Source organism: Lissotriton vulgaris, chromosome 7 (assembly GCF_964263255.1).
Source record: "Lissotriton vulgaris chromosome 7, aLisVul1.2, whole genome shotgun sequence".
In the NCBI taxonomy this organism is placed as follows: Eukaryota; Metazoa; Chordata; class Amphibia; order Caudata; family Salamandridae; genus Lissotriton; species Lissotriton vulgaris.
The window spans coordinates 228,582,274-228,600,268 of NC_141695.1; the positions used below are offsets into that span (position 1 = coordinate 228,582,274).

At 46.8% G+C, this 17,995-nt stretch overlaps 1 protein-coding gene across 1 annotated transcript in view; it reads left to right on the forward strand.

Moving 5' to 3' along the window:
• LOC147701266 (IgGFc-binding protein-like) overlaps positions 1-17,995 on the forward strand; it is a 933,218-nt gene that overhangs the window by 564,714 nt on the left and 350,509 nt on the right. Inside the window, exon 20 of the mRNA XM_086929331.1 lies at positions 5,708-6,272. Coding sequence (XP_086785457.1) covers positions 5,708-6,272 — 565 coding nt within the window. The remainder of the gene's footprint in view (positions 1-5,707; positions 6,273-17,995) is intronic.

A 17,995-nucleotide genomic window follows, 5' to 3' on the forward strand; every position in this document is an offset into this window, starting at 1 on the left:
AGACAAAGAGTCTGAACTGTAGTAGTCACAAAAATAGTATTTCAACACAATAAAAGCGAAACGAATTACATTCCAACACAAAACAGTACACGCTACCAACATCACTCTGAAACTACAAAGGGAGTAAGTTGTGATGTAGAGTAGGGGGAGTGAGAGAGCCAGTCTGGGTTGAAGTGAACACCCAAATACACCTAAGGTTCAAAGCGGCCATAGATATGTATAGAATCGAGAAATACAAAACCCACCAATAAATGTATGTATATCCTAGACATCTGGTTCAAGGACCAAATTTGATCTCCAATGTAGTGAGAGATTCACAGGAAGTCGCCCTGAAATCTGAGTCTTAGAATGCTCTAAAAAAGCCCTAGCCCTTTCCCGTTTTATTAATTGATGCACACTTTGTGTGTAAATAACACCGTTGGGTAGTTGGTGTTGTGAGGGCAAATTGAGCACCCTAATTTAGACTTCTTTGTAAAAATTCTTATATTACACGTATATACCACAGTATTGATCTATGAATGTGCGGACGTTTCCCTATTAAGAAACACTACTACCCACTTCTATGTTCATAATAGATAAACAAATCACTTTGGCACAACGAGGAGAAGACTATAGGGTGCTGAGCATTGAGAAATTGGAAAGATTACCATTAACTGTTTCGGAAAAACCTGCAACAGAATGACTAATACACAGAACAACCACTCTGCCTGTCACAATTTTCCATTTTTAATATTGTTTGAAACATATACCAGCTGGCGTGTATGAAAGGTTGGGATAAGGAATACATTAAGTCAACCTGGGAATTACCATATACACACAGATGTTGGAGTGGGGGAAAAGAAGTATTTCTTAGTGGTACAAACTGCAAAAGCACACTAAGCGGTACACTTTTATGTAAGGGTATTAATTTACATGAGCCAGTGGCGGTTCTTCGACCAACTTTAGGCAGCTTTCTAACGGAAGCTATATTATGTTGAATGATCACAGCTGCTGAGGCATGTTGCCAGGAATAGCCTGTCTCGTAACTGTGTCAGCCAGGGTCACTGGTTGTATGCAAGTATTGTTTCCTAAAACTAAGACAGACGGGGAGTCGCCATTATGGCCTTCACTGAACATCTCTTCTATACGAATTGACACTTTAAGCAGCATGAAAGCCATTCTTTTACAAAAAACGGTGCCAATGACCTTGTCCAAAGAGACGTATGAACTACAAGTTGCACGGTCTCCTGCAGAGATACATGCCCTTTTATCAACAAACTGCCCTGTACATTTTGTAGAAATGTTCAGTTGTATCTTAAACATGTCTGATACCAGTGGTATTATACGTGTATTTAAGACAGTTTTTTCGGGACTGTAAGCATCTTTTGAAGCAGCCCTCTGCATATTTACAAACTTCGTGTTAACATTTTTTATACCGCGCTCGGTCACCAAAACGGTTTCATGGCGCTCATAACAAATGCGGAGGGCAGGAACGTGTGTCTACTCAAAGGCTGACTGGAAAAGATACGTTTTTAACATCCTACGAAAACAATTGTAGGTGGGACAATGTCGGAGAGTAGACGGGATGGAATTCCAGGTCTTATGGGCCAAAAAAGAAAAACAGGAACCGCCGTGTTTTTTCCGTTTAATTTTAGGGATGGCTAGCAGGTTGTGGTGGGAGGAGCGGAGATCTCTGGAGGGAACATATCACTTCTGGTTAGAAGAAGTGAAAGCAGGTGCCAGATCAGACAGAGCTTTAAAAATCGTGCAGCCCAGTTTAAAAATGCAACGCTTAGCCACCGGGAGCCAATGAAGGCTCTGCAGTAGCGGTGAGACATGCTGGTGCTTAGGCTGGTGGTAGACCAGGCGTGCTGCCTGATTTTGCAATAGTTGCAAGCTGTGAAGAAGGTATGCAGGAATACCTGCATACGGAGTGTTGGCGTAGTCAATTCTCGACGTGACGAGGGCCATGATGACAAGGATAAGTGCGTCTCTGGTAAGAAATCTACAGATTTTACGTATCCTGTGTAGTTGGAAGAAACAGGATGACGTAACCGCACTGATCTGGGGCCTCATAGATAAGTCACTGGAGATGACGACGCCAAGACTCTTCACAGAGTTGACAGGGCAGGGAGGAAGCCCTAGTGAGGGAGGCCAAAGCTGGTAGCAGGAATACTATTCTTGTTCCTTCTGCTTCGATATGCAAGTCCGGTCACCAGCGACACCCAGATTACCACAGAGAACACTCTCCTGGCAATGAAGTGTCGTGAGCGCATGATACAGATTCTGGGCTTGGCTTGTTTAAGAGATCTGAATACCACGTGGTTTCTATCATTCCGACCAATCTGGCAAGATTGCATCTTACCTGTTCTACGATGCCTGCTATGTGGAGAAGAATGCATGTTGGACATCTGTCTAACACTCCCATCAGTCCTGCCAATGGATGTTGATACATTGCATGGTTTGGTAACGGCCCATGCATTGTGTTGTCCCCAGCGGTTGCCAATCCTTATGACGGCATTCATTGAGGTCTCACAGATGCAATCTGCTGACGGTGAGATACGTGGATAGACAAGCACACAGGTACCATCTCCATCTCTATTGAACATTGCTAATGTGGCTAACGCTGATGGCAATGCTTCACATTTCTATGCAATCGGTCAACTTAACGAAGTGGTCCAAATTTCACATACTGTGGTAGTCGAATTCTTTACCAGTTTAGAAGATTTGATGTTTTCTCCAAACAACAAGAATAACTTTTAAAGTTAGCACACAGCGTTCTGTGGGACTCTGTATTCGACCTTCACTTTTCAAAACGAAACTTCCAACTTTAGAACTCTATTTTTCTACAATTTGACTTTTTCCCAAATTGATTTTTTTTGGGCACAAAGTAATCTGCTTCAAGTAGAACTATTCATAGAGAACAAGGATTCTTTGAAATACTTCCAAAGAGACAATGTTTGACCTTGTTCAACCTAAACAGTTTATATATTCTGTCATGGAATGGTCTCGATTTCTTTTCTCTTCTGTACTTAAGAGCCATTTCATAAATGTAATTTCATGACTCATTCAGATAGCATTTCCAATGTCACGCTACATGCTTTGAATGACAACATTACTTTTAAAATGCATTTAGCACAAATGCTCATCTTTCGTGTACAACCATTTCGAATACATTTTATGTATTTTGGGAGGGATTTTTTAGACATCATGCTTTAGATATGTTTTAAATGCTTAGAATTTAGTAATATCGAACATAATAAAGTGGAGTGGGTGTTGTATGGCGTTTTAGGATCCGAGCAAAATTTACTGATTCATGCCCTTATATAGGTACAATTCACATTGCCCTTTATAGGCATGGAAATCATAACCATATTTTGACATAGCCCATGCAGTCCAAATACAGGCATGGCTACTTCCAACCATTCCAAAGAGCCACAACGATTTCTTGGAAAAATCGGCCGAAGCAGTCAGGGACATCCCCTTGCTTGAACATTGATTTGTCCAAGAATTCATGGAGTTTTCAAAGAACTGCCATTCCATTGGGGTTCTTTGATGACGTATTATACCCAGCTTTATGTCAAACTAGGCACCTTCAAGGTATAAATATGCTTACACTTGCTCTAGCAAACACACGGTGGTTCGGAGCAGCTCGACTATCTACTTGACCGAAGCAGCTCGCTACAGCAAGAGCCGGAGGAAGCCGACCCTCCAGCTGACTCACTGATCGAGAAGCTGTCCTTTCTCTTGCTGAGAATCCAGCTCCAGTGTTTCCAAGCTCCCCTCGCTGGGTGTTGGGAAATCGAGTCCTGAGACAGAGATACCAGACCTCCTTCATTCTAAACCAAGGTACTGAGCTGATTAGACCCTAAAGAGAAATCTTTGATAGATTCTTGGCAAAGAAATTTAACCTATGCTACACCACACTTACTTCTTCCCTTGTACTAGACCTAGGTTAGCTACATCGGGGTAGGCGTATATTAGAAGCACCAGTTGAGTACTTTTAGCCTTAGTTATTTATGTATGTATTTATCTCCGGTTTGGAAACCATACAATGCTTTTACAGTATTTTTTTATATTACTCTTCTTGCTGTACGCATTATACTTTGCAGCCAGTATTATAATTGTAGCAGTTCAGTTCTTTTGCATGAGAAAGAAGACTGTTCTATAAATCCTTTTATTGAAAACGCCAGTCTCTCTATTTCTCTGCACCTCTGATGAAACGAAGCATGCACGATTGACTGAGTAAAATATCTATCTATTGTTTCCATGACTCTGAAGATACGTTTCATTCTTGGGGAAACAAAGGTGTCATGTTTATGCGGTTGTCAGAAACTAATCCCATCTTGTGAATTTGAGAAAGTTTCTAATGACCTCTGAGATAGCTGCACTCGCAATTAAGTCTAATATATTCGATAGAGACCTAGTAGACACAAGTCCCACGTCAAATCTAAAGGATATATTATTCCAATGCACAGAACTTATTGGGAATATAGGAACTACACTACAGTGTGGAGTTCTCTGGCTGTGGTGTTTGCTTTGGATGCCCAGGTGTGGTAGTCTAGGGAGAGGGAGGAGCTCAGTTGCTTGTCAGTGATCTTGTTCCAGTTACTTTGTGGTGGGCGCAGGCCTGGTTTAGGTGCTTTGGGTTTCTCAACGGTGAAGTGGACGCAGTGGTGGTCAGTCCAAGGTGGTTGCGCTGTGTGGCTGAAGTGGACGCTATTTAGTGCAGCAAAGATGGGGTCGAGGGTGTGCCCTGCCCTGTGTGTCAGTGTGTTGAGCTGTTTGAGTCCAATGTTGGCTAGGTTGTCGCGGAGCATGGTGGAGTTGGGGTCGCTGGGGTTGTCGAGGTGGAAGTTCAGGTCTCTGATGAGTATGTAGTTCGTGATGCAATTGCATGGGGTGGGATGAAGTCAGTGATGGTGTTGGCAAAGGGTGTCCAGGGGCCTGGGGGTCTGTAAATGAGTGTCCCATGGAGTGTGGTCTTGGGGCTGGTCTTGATCTGGAAGTGCAGGTTTTCGGTGGAGGGGAGGGTCTCGCTGTAAATGGTAAGGCAGAGAGTGTTTTTATGTACTATGGCAAGGGCTTCTCCCGGATGTTTGGGTCGATCCTTCCTCTGGATCTTGTAGTCGTCCGGGATGGGGGTGTTGATGTCGGGGGCAGAGGTGGCGTTGGTCCAGGTCAACTTCGGGTGAAAGAGAGTAAAATAGGTTCCAGATTTCCATGGCGTGCTTGTGTACGGAGCGCACATTGAGGGAGTGGTCGAAGTGGTGGTGAAGGTCCGGTGGCAGCAGAGGCAGGAGAACTGGCTGTAGTTTGTGTTTGGTGAGGCCAGTTTGCAGTCTGTGTGTCTTCCAGGGCTGAGAGTGAGGAAGATGTTGGTGTCGTAGAGAAAGGGAGGTAGCATGGGATTAAGGGTGGGGTTTTACACTTCCAAGGTGGAGGTGCTGGGTACGGCTAACAATGAGGGCTAGGACAGCAAATGTTTTGCAAGTGCTGCAGGTTGAACTGGGGGAATGGGAACTCTTTATGCATTGTTCTTCATTGTGGTGGTTACACTCTGCCAAAGTAGTCCTCGGTGATTACACTTTGACAATGTATTGAAAGGTGTTGGTTAAAAAAAAATTGATGTCACATAGTCATGTCTTAAAATCTATGCTTAGTGTGTGGAGATGTGTTGAAACTGTGGAGTACTTACATAGTTCCTCATTCTTTCTTCTGTCTTTAGATAAACAACATGATCACCAATCTGCCTGTTACATTGAACAATGGGCAGATACAAGTGGTACAAAGTGGGGCGGTAGCCCTTCTCCAGACGGATTTCGGGCTTCAGGTCTCCTATGAGTGGAAATGGCATTTAATAATAACTATTCCAAGCAGCTACTATGGAGCCACTTGTGGCCTCTGTGGAAACTTCAACCAGAATGACAAGGATGAAATGCAGACTTCAGATGGCACCACAGTCAATTCCATCGTACAGTGGGCCAAGAGTTGGCAGGTCCCAGACCAAGACCCCTTCTGTTTCCATGAGTGTAAAGGGGTATGCCCCACCTGCGATGACAGCAAGAGGACACTGTATGAAAGTGACCAATTCTGCGGTATCATCAGCAAGACGGCCTTCCAGAAGTGCCACAGCAAGTGCGACCCAAAAGACTTCTTTGATAGCTGCCTCTATGATGTCTGCATCAATGGAGGAGCAAAGCAGTTTTTGTGTCAAGCCCTCAATGTCTACGCAGTCACCTGCAGGATGGAAGGGATTACTATCTATGACTGGAGAAGCCTAGCTGGATGTCGTAAGTATCAAAATCCTTTGTTAAATGTGACACTTTAGAAAGGGGCAAAATACATTGTTGTTAATATTAGAACATGTTCTAGCATTTGCATCAAGAATTTTAGATTCTGTTAAGGACACATGGGGGAGTGGGGGGTTATGCTTCTCAATCCTTACTACTCCCAAAATGGTATCAAATGGAAAAACAGTAAACACATTAAAACACTACATATCCCATGAGGCTTTGAACCACTCGTCCTAATAACCCACCAATAGTCTCTTGGTATCCTGTACAAAAAAAGAGAGGCACCATTTTCCTACCTCTTTCTTTGCAAACATGTCGTCCAACAAATAAGAACAATATCCATAAAATGAATGAGAAAACAGTTCCAAAGACTCTCAACTGAGAGTTTCCAAAGTCCATATTGCCACATCCCAATGGACAAAAATCCAAACACAGCAGCCAGTCGAGAATATAGACCACTGGGAACAGCCATGGCCACAGGCTTCAATTTTGTTGTGGATCCGAACCTGAAAAGAAAGAACAATATGAATCCCATCTTGACATAAGTCTAATCATAAGGGTGGTCCAAAAGAAACAATTTACACTTTGAAACACTTTGATAACAATGGTATCATAAATTATACCTGTACCAACGGGTGGGATAATCTTTGCTTCAGTGCCCTTAATAGAATCTAAAGTTATTGTTATAAATGCTAGACAATTTTGTATTCTATTTTATGTTGGTTCAAAGCTCACCAACAACAACAGAAGAAACATGCACAATAGGTTTAAAGAAAAAAATCTTAAACATAGAATCAGATGACCGATCAGCAGCACAAAGAATATCTTCTAATATAGACCAAAGAGCAAAAGCCTTAGATGCCATAGCTCCTCTAGCTAAATAGGCACTGTTAGAAATAGGGGTCTCTACTTGGCTAGTATTTGCACCTTCGTTCAAGTAGGGACCCTTCCTTCTAGTCAGGATAAGGGTGTTACACTCCTAAAATAACCCATGCTCACCCCCTTGGTAGCTTGGAATGAGCAGTCAGGTTTATCTTAAAGGCAGTATGTAAAGCATTTGCACAGAACCCACAGTAATACAGTGAAAGCACTACAAAAGGACACCCCACCAGTGTAGAAAAATATCCAAAACAAGACCAAAATGATAACAATCCAATATACAGTACTTCAAAAATATATACTTTACAAGATATCCTTAAAATGATAGCAATACCTCAAAACACAGTTCGTACGAGTCTGTAGCTCCGTCCGGAGCTAACACGATGCTGAAAAGTACTGAGTCTAACAGTTCCAGCAGACTGCGTTGGTACGGGTCAGTGAAAGCGTGGACAGACTCAGTAACAATACCTTTCTTGCTGCAGCTGGCACGTTAGTGCGAGTCGGTCGAGGCAACCATTGTGGTTGCGTTGCAAAATGGAAGCAGTGCAGGGTGAGGTCCCTCTCGATGCAGTACAGGCAGCTGCACGGTGATGATCGTCCAGACTTACGTGCAGGGCAAGGCAGTGCTTGATGCGGTGCTGGCAGGTTGCGGTGCAAGCGACAGAGGCGGTCAGCGCGAGCTGGCGTCGGGTCAGCCCAGACTGCTGTGTGGGATGAAGCAGTGCGTCGTGGAAGTTAAGAGTGCTGCCCCCATCCAAAGTGCAGTTACAGGTGTCAAAGTCAGCAGCATCAACAGCGTCGATGAGACCAGGATGGTGAAGTGAAGCGAGGCAGTGCAGTGCCCACTGGTCATGGTGCAAGCAGCAGCTCAATGGCGGCAGCTTCGGTTGTGGTCGTCGGTGAGAACCGGGTTGTGGGGCAAGATGCAAACGGTGCCTTCTGCGATGCCATCAGGACACAGAGCCAGCAGCTGAGTCGGTCACGGAGTAGGGTGCCTTTTTCCTCCACTGTGGCAACTGAAACAGCGGTTCCAGAAGCGGTACCCAGAGGTTGGTGAAGTCTTTGCAGTCCCTGAGACTTCAGAACAGGAGGCAAGCTCAACATCACGCCCTTGGAGATACTCAGCACATGTAAAGAAAGTTCAGTCCAGTCTTTTCACTGCCCAAGGCAGAAGCAGCAACTGCAAGCCAACCCAGCAAAGCAACAACACAGCAAAGGGAGCAGTACTACTCCTGGCAGCTCTTCCAGCTCTTCTTCCTGGCAGGTTCCTTGATTCCAGCAAGTTCTAACATGTTCCTTGAACATCCCCAGCCCCAGTCACTCCAAAGCCAGAGAGTCAATACACATCCTAGCAGAGGCACTCTGGAGGGCTAAGCAAGAAAATACCTACTTTCTAAAAGTGGTGTTTTCAAACACAGAATGCAAAAATCACCCTCACTTAAAGATGCATTTTAACATTATGAGTGCAGGCATGATACACTTTATTTTCCTATCTTGTTCCGAGGGGTAGTTATGTTTATAAGATGTTATAAGCAAACTCCCCATTCTATCCTATGGGAACAGATAGCCTTGCAAAAGTAAAAAATGAATTTGGCAGTATTTCACTATCAGGCCATGCAACACACACCAGGGCATGTCCTACCTTTCACACACACTGCACCCTGCCCACAGAATTACCTTGGGCCTACCTTAGGAGTGACTAACAAGTACAAAAAGGGAAGGTGAGGGCATGGCAAGTGGGTACACTTGCCAAGTCGACATGGCAGTACCAGAATGCACACAGGCTCTTCAATGGAAGGCCTGAGTTACATTTTCTGAAATAGAAACCACACAGGTTAGGCACAATGGGAAACTGTGGTGCTATTTACAAGTGTCGACGTTTCGATCCCATCGCTCATTAATTCTCGGGATCATCATCAGGACCAAATAAATTACATTTGCCTGGTAAAAGTAATAATACCCCGAAACAATTTTGGGCGCTTGTTGCAGCCAAGGAAAACGGCACCGTAGCCGCCAGATGGTTGCCGTTTTTAAGAACCAACCCAAGTGCGGCAGGCAGGTAGGTAGAAAACCTTGCGGTTGAGAGGATTTAATCTCCTGTATTATCCAGATAGTTATGAGCTCCCGGGGATCAGGATTGCTGGTTTCTATGGCGAGCCTGCTCAATTTTTGATGTGGAGGGCTGGAAACAGCAACGGTGTGCTGTCAACGTCAATGGCACGAAGCCATTGTGCCATTGACATTGACAGCACACAATTGTTTCGGGCTATTATTACTTTTACCAGGTAAATGTAATTTATTTGGTCTTGATGATGATCCCGAGAATTAATGAGCGATGGGATCGAAACGTCGACACTTGTAAATAGCACCACAGTTTTCCATTGTGCCTAACCTGTGTGGTTTCTATTTCTGGTTAAACTCGCTGCATAATATAATACATGCGAGTGACTACAGCTCAAAGTTTTTGCTTGTATTTATGTTTATATGTTTTGTTTGATTAATCTGTAATGTTCTACACACTCCTTTTCCTATATAGGGTACAGGCTTGTTCCCTATTATAGAAACCGTTGTTTCAGAATGATCTGACTATATTCTTAAGTATTGTTGAATAACACTCCTCGTCCGGCTGGACTGTGGATTCATATAGTAACCTATTGTGGCCTATATTGTATTTTCGTTTTTCATTCTTCAGTCTGCTAAGGACCATTGTTCCTCTTAATTGAGTTACATTTTCAGCACTGCTCAAGTAAGTGGCATGATCCGTGCTGCAAGCCCACTAATAGAATTTGATTTACAGGCCCTGGCACTCTCAGTGCACTTTACTAGGGACTTAACAGTAAATCAAATATGCCAATCTTGGAAACACCAATCCATGATAACACTTAACAACAGGAGCACTTGCACTTTAACACTGAACAGTAGTGAAAAAGTGCATAGAGACACTAAAACCAGCAAAATAAGAGTCAAAACTGGGAGGTCAGAAAGCAAAAAGACAGGGGAAGCGCGCCCAAAGATGCCAAGTCTAATACATGTCCCCTCCAGCTGAAAGTAGGGAGAACTACCCAATCTCTTGGAAATTATATTCTCTAAGGCGGAAGAACCTGGACAGACCATCTGCATCTGCTTTGGCGTGTTCTGTGCAAGGGTGGAGTTTCACCATAAACTCCATTCCCTGTATGGAGATGGACCACCTCAACAGTTTTGGATTCTCGCGCTTCATTTGCATCAACCATCTTAGGGGCCAGTAGGCTTTCTGAACTCGGAAGTAAGTTCCAAACAGGTCTTAGCTTCTTCAGTGCCCAGACCACAACAAAAGCTTCTTTTCCTATAGCACTCCACGTTTGTTCCCTGGGGAGTAGTCTGCTGCTAGGGAAGAATACAGGCTGGTATAGGCCCTCTTCTTTCAGTTGTGAGAGCACCGCTCCCACACCATGCTCTGAAGCGTCAGTCTGAACGACGAATTCCTTGGAGAAGTCGGGTGCCTTGAGCATGGGTGCCGTGCATATGGCTGCCTTCGCGAAATCAACAGCTTTCTGGCAGGACTCTGTCCAGATCACCTTCTTGGGCTGCTTACTGGAAGTCAGCTCTGTTAAAGGGGCAACAATGGTGCCATACACCTTAACAAACCTCCTGTGGTAACCGGTGAGACCTAAAATGGCTCTCATCTTTGTCTGGGTCTTGGGGGCTCCAAAGCCAGAGTGGTGTCAATCTTGCGCTGTAGGGGTGCCACCTGGCCGCTTCCTACCTGGTGTCCCAAGTACACCACAGAGCCCTGTCTGATCTGCCACTTACGGGTCTTGATCATGAGGCCTGCCCTCTGCAGAGCCTTCAACACTTCCCAGAGGTGCTGCAAGTGTTCTTCCTAGCTGGAACTTAACACTGCAATGTCATCCAGGTATGCAGCACTGAAATCCTCCTGTCCAGCAAACACCTGGTTGACCAACGTCTGAAAGATGGGAGGGACATTTTTCATCCCAAAGGGCATCACCCGCAATTGGTAATGCCCCTCTGGGGTTGTTAATGCTGATCTCTCCTTGGCCCATCTGTTTAGGAATTCTATCAGTATGCAGACGTTAAATCAAACGTGCTGAGGATCTTGGCATCTCCCAACCGATCAATGAGCTCCTCAGCTCTCGGGATGGGGTGCACTTCAGTCCTGGTGTCGGCATTGAGGCCACGGTAGTTCACACAGAACTGCAGCCTGGAGTGACACCGAGGGCAACAGCCTTTGAGACCAAGACCACTGGGCTGCCCAAGGACTGTTGGAGGGCTCCATCACCCCTAACACCAATATTGTAGAGATTTCCTCTTTGATGCTGGCTCTGACCGAGTCAGTCAACTTGTAAATCTTGTGATTCACAGGAGGGCTGTCACCAGCGTCCACATCATGGGTACACCAGTTGGTAACACCTGGTGTCAGAGAGAACAGTGTGGGAAAATGTAGCAACTACTGGTGACAGTCACCCTGCTGCTCTGGGGTCAGTGTAGGAGACCACACCCTCTACTGACCCGTTGTGCTCCTTGGTGGACAGGAGGTCACAGATCGGTTCCCTCATCTATTGCCAAGAGCATGCTCACTTTGGACCTCTCAAAGTTAGGCTTGAGGCGGTTCACATGGAGGACCCTCAAAGGGTTCCTGGGAGTCTGCAAATTCGCCAGGTAGGAGACATCACGTTTGCCCTTCACCACCTCATAAGGCCCAGTCCACTTATCCTGCAAGTCATAAGGTTCCACTGGGGCCTAGACCCATACTTTCTGGCCAGGATGAAACACTACCAGAGTGGCATTCTGGTCGCACCAGTGTTTCATCTCCTCCTGGTTTGCTCCCAGCTTCGCCTGAGCGAGTTCCCTGAAGCGGGTAGTTTGATTCCTGAAGGCCAGCATTTAGCTAAATACATCTTGGGGAGTTTTCCTGGGAGTTGCCTCCCAGCCTTCCTTGACCAAACTAAGAGGTCCTCTCACAGGTTACCCATACAGAAGATCAAAGAGACTGAACCCTATAGACTTGTGGGATACCTCCCTGTGTGCAAAGAGAAGGCATGGCAAGAGGACGTCCCCACTCACACCTCATGGGTTCTGTTGGACCCTTGGTCATGCCCTTCAAGGTTTGGTTGAATCTCTCCACCAAACAGTCACCTTGTGGGTGGTAAGGAGTAGTGAACGTGTAGGCTACACCACACTCCTTCCACAGGGATATCATGGGGCATATTATCAAGGGGGTTTATCTCCGCTTTTTTTGCTTTAAAAGCCAAGAAAGCGGATATAAAATTATCTCCCTATTACCTAGCTGTCGCTAACACCAGTTAGCAACAGCTAGTAGGAGAAAGCGACCATCTTGGGCCCCGCTTTGCATGTCAGTGATATTTATCACTAATGACATGCAAAAATGGGCGTGCCAAGATGTTAGCGACTAGAAACAGTCGCTAACATCGCTATCTCCTATTACCAACTTTTGGAGATATTCGCGCTAAGCGCGAATATCGCCAAAAGCTAACACCTGCCCTGAGCAGTTCTTAGCCATGTTATCCAATGGGAGGTGGATAACATGGCTAAGAGCATTAGCTCGGTAATGCATGAATATCGCTGACTTTTCAGCGATATTCATGCATTGCGGCCGATTTTTATCGCATTTGCGATAAACCTTGGTAATAGCAAGGTTTATCTGCGATAAAAATCGCCGCAGCTCAGCGATAATTTTTTCACGCTAACCAAGCAATAGCGATAATGATCGCTAATGCTTGGTAATATGCCCCCATATCCTTAGGTTTGAAATTGGTCCTACGATCAGAAACAACCCTTCTCTGGAAACCCATGTGGGTAAAGATCCCCGTTGTTGCCATGAGAGGAATAGCCTCCGGGTATCGTGGTCCACCAAGACCAGGATGTACCTGTGCCCTAGGCTGTCTTGGGATCCAGGGGCTCCACAATGTCCATCCCAATCATTTCAAAAGGGGTTCTAATAACTGAAAAAGGTTGGAGGGGATCCTTACACTTCCTCCTAATCTTACCACTTGCCTGGCAAGTTTGGCAAGACCTGCAATGTCCATCGGACTGCCTTTGAATTTGGGGCCAAGAGAAGTGGGTGGCAAGCCTGTTAAAGGTCTTGACCCACCCCAAAGTCCTGCCAAAGGCACATCTTGAGCCAGACCCAGTAGGAAGGTCCTGAAGCGCTGGGGTACCACCAGCACGCAGGCTGATTCAAAGGTCAGCAACCTTAGGCTCGCTGTACAGGAGAAATTCTCCCAGTAGATCCAATGTGACCCAGAATGATCACCAGCTGCCTTGTTTGCAGACTGCTGCCACAAACCTTCCAGAGAAGGGCATTCTTTCTGCTCCCTGCATATTTCCTTCCTGGTGGAACTACCTTCTTGCTGCCAATGGGTCAGCTCAGATAGGTCCCTCAGTTTAGCTACCTGCTCTCCTGTAGGTACCAGGATGTCCCCCTCAAGACCTCCCCCGGGACTGTGGGAACCTCCTGGCCGGTTTCCCACGCCCCTTGCCCTTTCTCATGGCAGGAACTGGGCCAATGTTTAAGGCTCTAGGTCCTTCCGATCACCCTTTCCGGCTGTCAGAAAGCAAAAAGACAGGGGAAGCGCGCCCAAAGATGCCAAGTCTAATACATGTCCCCTCCAGCTGAAAGTAGGGAGAACTACCCAATCTCTTGGAAATTATATTCTCTAAGGCGGAAGAACCTGGACAGACCATCTGCATCTGCTTTGGCGTGTTCTGTGCAAGGGTGGAGTTTCACCATAAACTCCATTCCCTGTATGGAGATGGACCACCTCAACAGTTTTGGATTCTCGCGCTTCATTTGCATCAACCATCTTAGGGGCCAGTAGTCTTTCTGAACTCGGAAGTAAGTTCCAAACAGGTCTTAGCTTCTTCAGTGCCCAGACCACAACAAAAGCTTCTTTTCCTATAGCACTCCACGTTTGTTCCCTGGGGAGTAGTCTGCTGCTAGGGAAGAATACAGGCTGGTATAGGCCCTCTTCTTTCAGTTGTGAGAGCACCGCTCCCACACCATGCTCTGAAGCGTCAGTCTGAACGACGAATTCCTTGGAGAAGTCGGGTGCCTTGAGCATGGGTGCCGTGCATATGGCTGCCTTCGCGAAATCAACAGCTTTCTGGCAGGACTCTGTCCAGATCACCTTCTTGGGCTGCTTACTGGAAGTCAGCTCTGTTAAGGGGGCAACAATGGTGCCATACACCTTAACAAACCTCCTGTGGTAACCGGTGAGACCTAAAATGGCTCTCATCTTTGTCTGGGTCTTGGGGGCTCCAAAGCCAGAGTGGTGTCAATCTTGCACTGTAGGGGTGCCACCTGGCCGCTTCCTACCTGGTGTCCCAAGTACACCACAGAGCCCTGTCTGATCTGCCACTTACGGGTCTTGATCATGAGGCCTGCCCTCTGCAGAGCCTTCAACACTTCCCAGAGGTGCTGCAAGTGTTCTTCCTAGCTGGAACTGAACACTGCAATGCCATCCAGGTATGCAGCACTGAAATCCTCCTGTCCAGCCAACACCTGGTTGACCAACGTCTGAAAGATGGGAGGGACATTTTTCATCCCAAAGGGCATCACCCGCAATTGGTAATGCCCCTCTGGGGTTGTTAATGCTGATCTCTCCTTGGCCCATCTGTTGAGGAATTCTATCAGTATGCAGACGTTAAATCAAACGTGCTGAGGATCTTGGCATCTCCCAACCGATCAATGAGCTCCTCAGCTCTCGGGATGGGGTGCACTTCAGTCCTGGTGTCGGCATTGAGGCCACGGTAGTTCACACAGAACTGCAGCTCTGGAGTGACACCGAGGGCAACAGCCTTTGAGACCAAGACCACTGGGCTGGCCCAAGGACTGTTGGAGGGCTCTATCACCCCTAACACCAATATTGTAGAGATTTCCTCTTTGATGCTGGCTCTGACCGAGTCAGTCAACCTGTAAATCTTGTGATTCACAGGAGGGCTGTCACCAGCGTCCACATCATGGGTACACCAGTTAGTAACACCTGGTGTCAGAGAGAACAGTGTGGGAAAATGTAGCAACTACTGGTGACAGTCACCCTGCTGCTCTGGGGTCAGTGTAGGAGACCACACCCTCTACTGACCCGTTGTGCTCCTTGGTGGACAGGAGGTCACAGAGCGGTTCCCTCATCTATTGCCAAGAGCATGCTCACTTTGGACCTCTCAAAGTTAGGCTTGAGGCGGTTCACATGGAGGACCCTCAAAGGGTTCCTGGGAGTCTGCAAATTCGCCAGGTAGGAGACATCACGTTTGCCCTTCACCACCTCATAAGGCCCAGTCCACTTATCCTGCAAGGCATAAGGTTCCACTGGGGCCTAGACCCATACTTTCTGGCCAGGATGAAACACTACCAGAGTGGCATTCTGGTCGCACCAGTGTTTCATCTCCTCCTGGTTTGCTCCCAGCTTCGCCTGAGCGAGTTCCCTGAAGCGGGTAGTTTGATTCCTGAAGGCCAGCATTTAGCTAAATACATCTTGGGGAGTTTTCCTGGGAGTTGCCTCCCAGCCTTCCTCTCACAGGTTACCCATACAGAAGATCAAAGAGACTGAACCCTATAGACTTGTGTGATACCTGCCTGTGTGCAAAGAGAAGGCATGGCAAGAGGACGTCCCCACTCACACCTCATGGGTTCTGTTGGACCCTTGGTCATGCCCTTCAAGGTTTGGTTGAATCTCTCCACCAAACAGTCACCTTGTGGGTGGTAAGGAGTAGTGAACGTGTAGGCTACACCACACTCCTTCCACAGGGATATCATGGGGCATATTATCAAGGGGGTTTATCGCCGCTTTTTTTGCTTTAAAAGCCAAGAAAGCGGATATAAAATTATCTCCCTATTACCTAGCTGTCGCTAACACCAGTTAGCAACAGCTAGTAGGAGAAAGCGACCATCTTGGGCCCCGCTTTGCATGTCAGTGATATTTATCACTAATGACATGCAAAAGTGGGCGTGCCAAGATGTTAGCGACTAGAAACAGTCGCTAACATCGCTATCTCCTATTACCAACGTTTGGAGATATTCGCGCTAAGCGCGAATATCGCCAAAAGCTAACACCTGCCCTGAGCAGTTCTTAGCCATGTTATCCAATGGGAGGTGGATAACATGGCTAAGAGCATTAGCTCGGTAATGCATGAATATCGCTGACTTTTCAGCGATATTCATGCATTGCGGCCGATTTTTATCGCATTTGCGATAAACCTTGGTAATAGCAAGGTTTATCTGCGATAAAAATCGCCGCAGCTCAGCGATAATTTTTTCACGCTAACCAAGCAATAGCGATAATGATCGCTATTGCTTGTTAATATGCCCCCATATCCTTAGGTTTGAAATTGGTCCTACGATCAGAAACAACCCTTCTCTGATCCCCGTTGTTGCCATGAGAGGAATAGCCTCCGGGTATCGTGGTCCACCAAGACCAGGATGTACCTGTGCCCTAGGCTGTCTTGGGATCCAGTGGCTCCACAATGTCCATCCCAATCATTTCAAAAGGGGTTCTAATAACTGAAAAAGGTTGGAGGGGATCCTTACACTTCCTCCTAATCTTACCACTTGCCTGGCAAGTTTGGCAAGACCTGCAATGTCCATCGGACTGCCTTTGAATTTGGGGCCAAGAGAAGTGGGTGGCAAGCCTGTTAAAGGTCTTGACCCACCCCAAAGTCCTGCCAAAGGCACATCTTGAGCCAGACCCAGTAGGAAGGTCCTGAAGCGCTGGGGTACCACCAGCACGCAGGCTGATTCAAAGGTCAGCAACCTTAGGCTCGCTGTACAGGAGAAATTCTCCCAGTAGATCCAATGTGACCCAGAATGATTACCAGCTGCCTTGTTTGCAGACTGCTGCCACAAACCTTCCAGAGAAGGGCATTCTTTCTGCTCCCTGCATATTTCCTTCCTGGTGGAACTACCTTCTTGCTGCCAATGGGTCAGCTTAGACAGGTCCCTCAGTTTAGCTACCTGCTCTCCTGTAGGTACCAGGATGTCCCCCTCAAGACCTCCCCGGGACTGTGGGAACCTCCTGGCCGGTTTCCCACGCCCCTAGCCCTTTCTCATGGCAGGAACTGGGCCAATGTTTAAGGCTCTAGGTCCTTCCGATCACCCTTTCCGGCCGACATTGACGGAGTGGTCAAACATGCCCACTTTGGCAACCCAAGCATCTCCTAGTGAGACTAGAGCTCAACATTCTTCCACAAGGACTGCTCCGGGTCATTCCCTAGCAGACAATCTACAGGCATGGTAGGGCTCACAGCCACCCTCAAGGGACCTGAGACCCCTACCCCCTTCAATGGGAACCTGCACCACCATATACTGGTGCTCTGAGATGTCCATGGCAACTACTTGCTGGGATGCCCTGAGGACTACTTGTTCCTCAGAGACCAGGTGACACTGGACTGAGGACACACTTGGTCCAGTTTCTCTGAAAGCCTCTACCCTTTTCCTATTGATGGTTACCCAGATGCTGTATTGTTTTGTTTTAGGAGGCACCTGATTTCCTGGAACCATAGCACTGTGCCCTAGTGAGACAAATGTCATTTCTGAGGGATCCCCACCCTCCTGTGGGCGCCCCTACTCCCCAAGCGCTACATTAGCCAACACCTTGATATGCCTACTGGAGGGCAGCTGGTCCCTCTTGGGGCACTTGGGATCCCCCATTATGTGACCCACCAGCTTACAGGCAAAGCACATCCGGGGGTCCGTCTCAGCAGGCTTTCCTGAAGAGACCCCTTGTTTCTTATCTCCTGGGGGATGGGAACCTTTACCCGGGGAATTAGTTTGGGTCCCTTTAGAGAACTGCACTTTACCCTTGTTGTTAGAACTGGGGGTCTCTAGT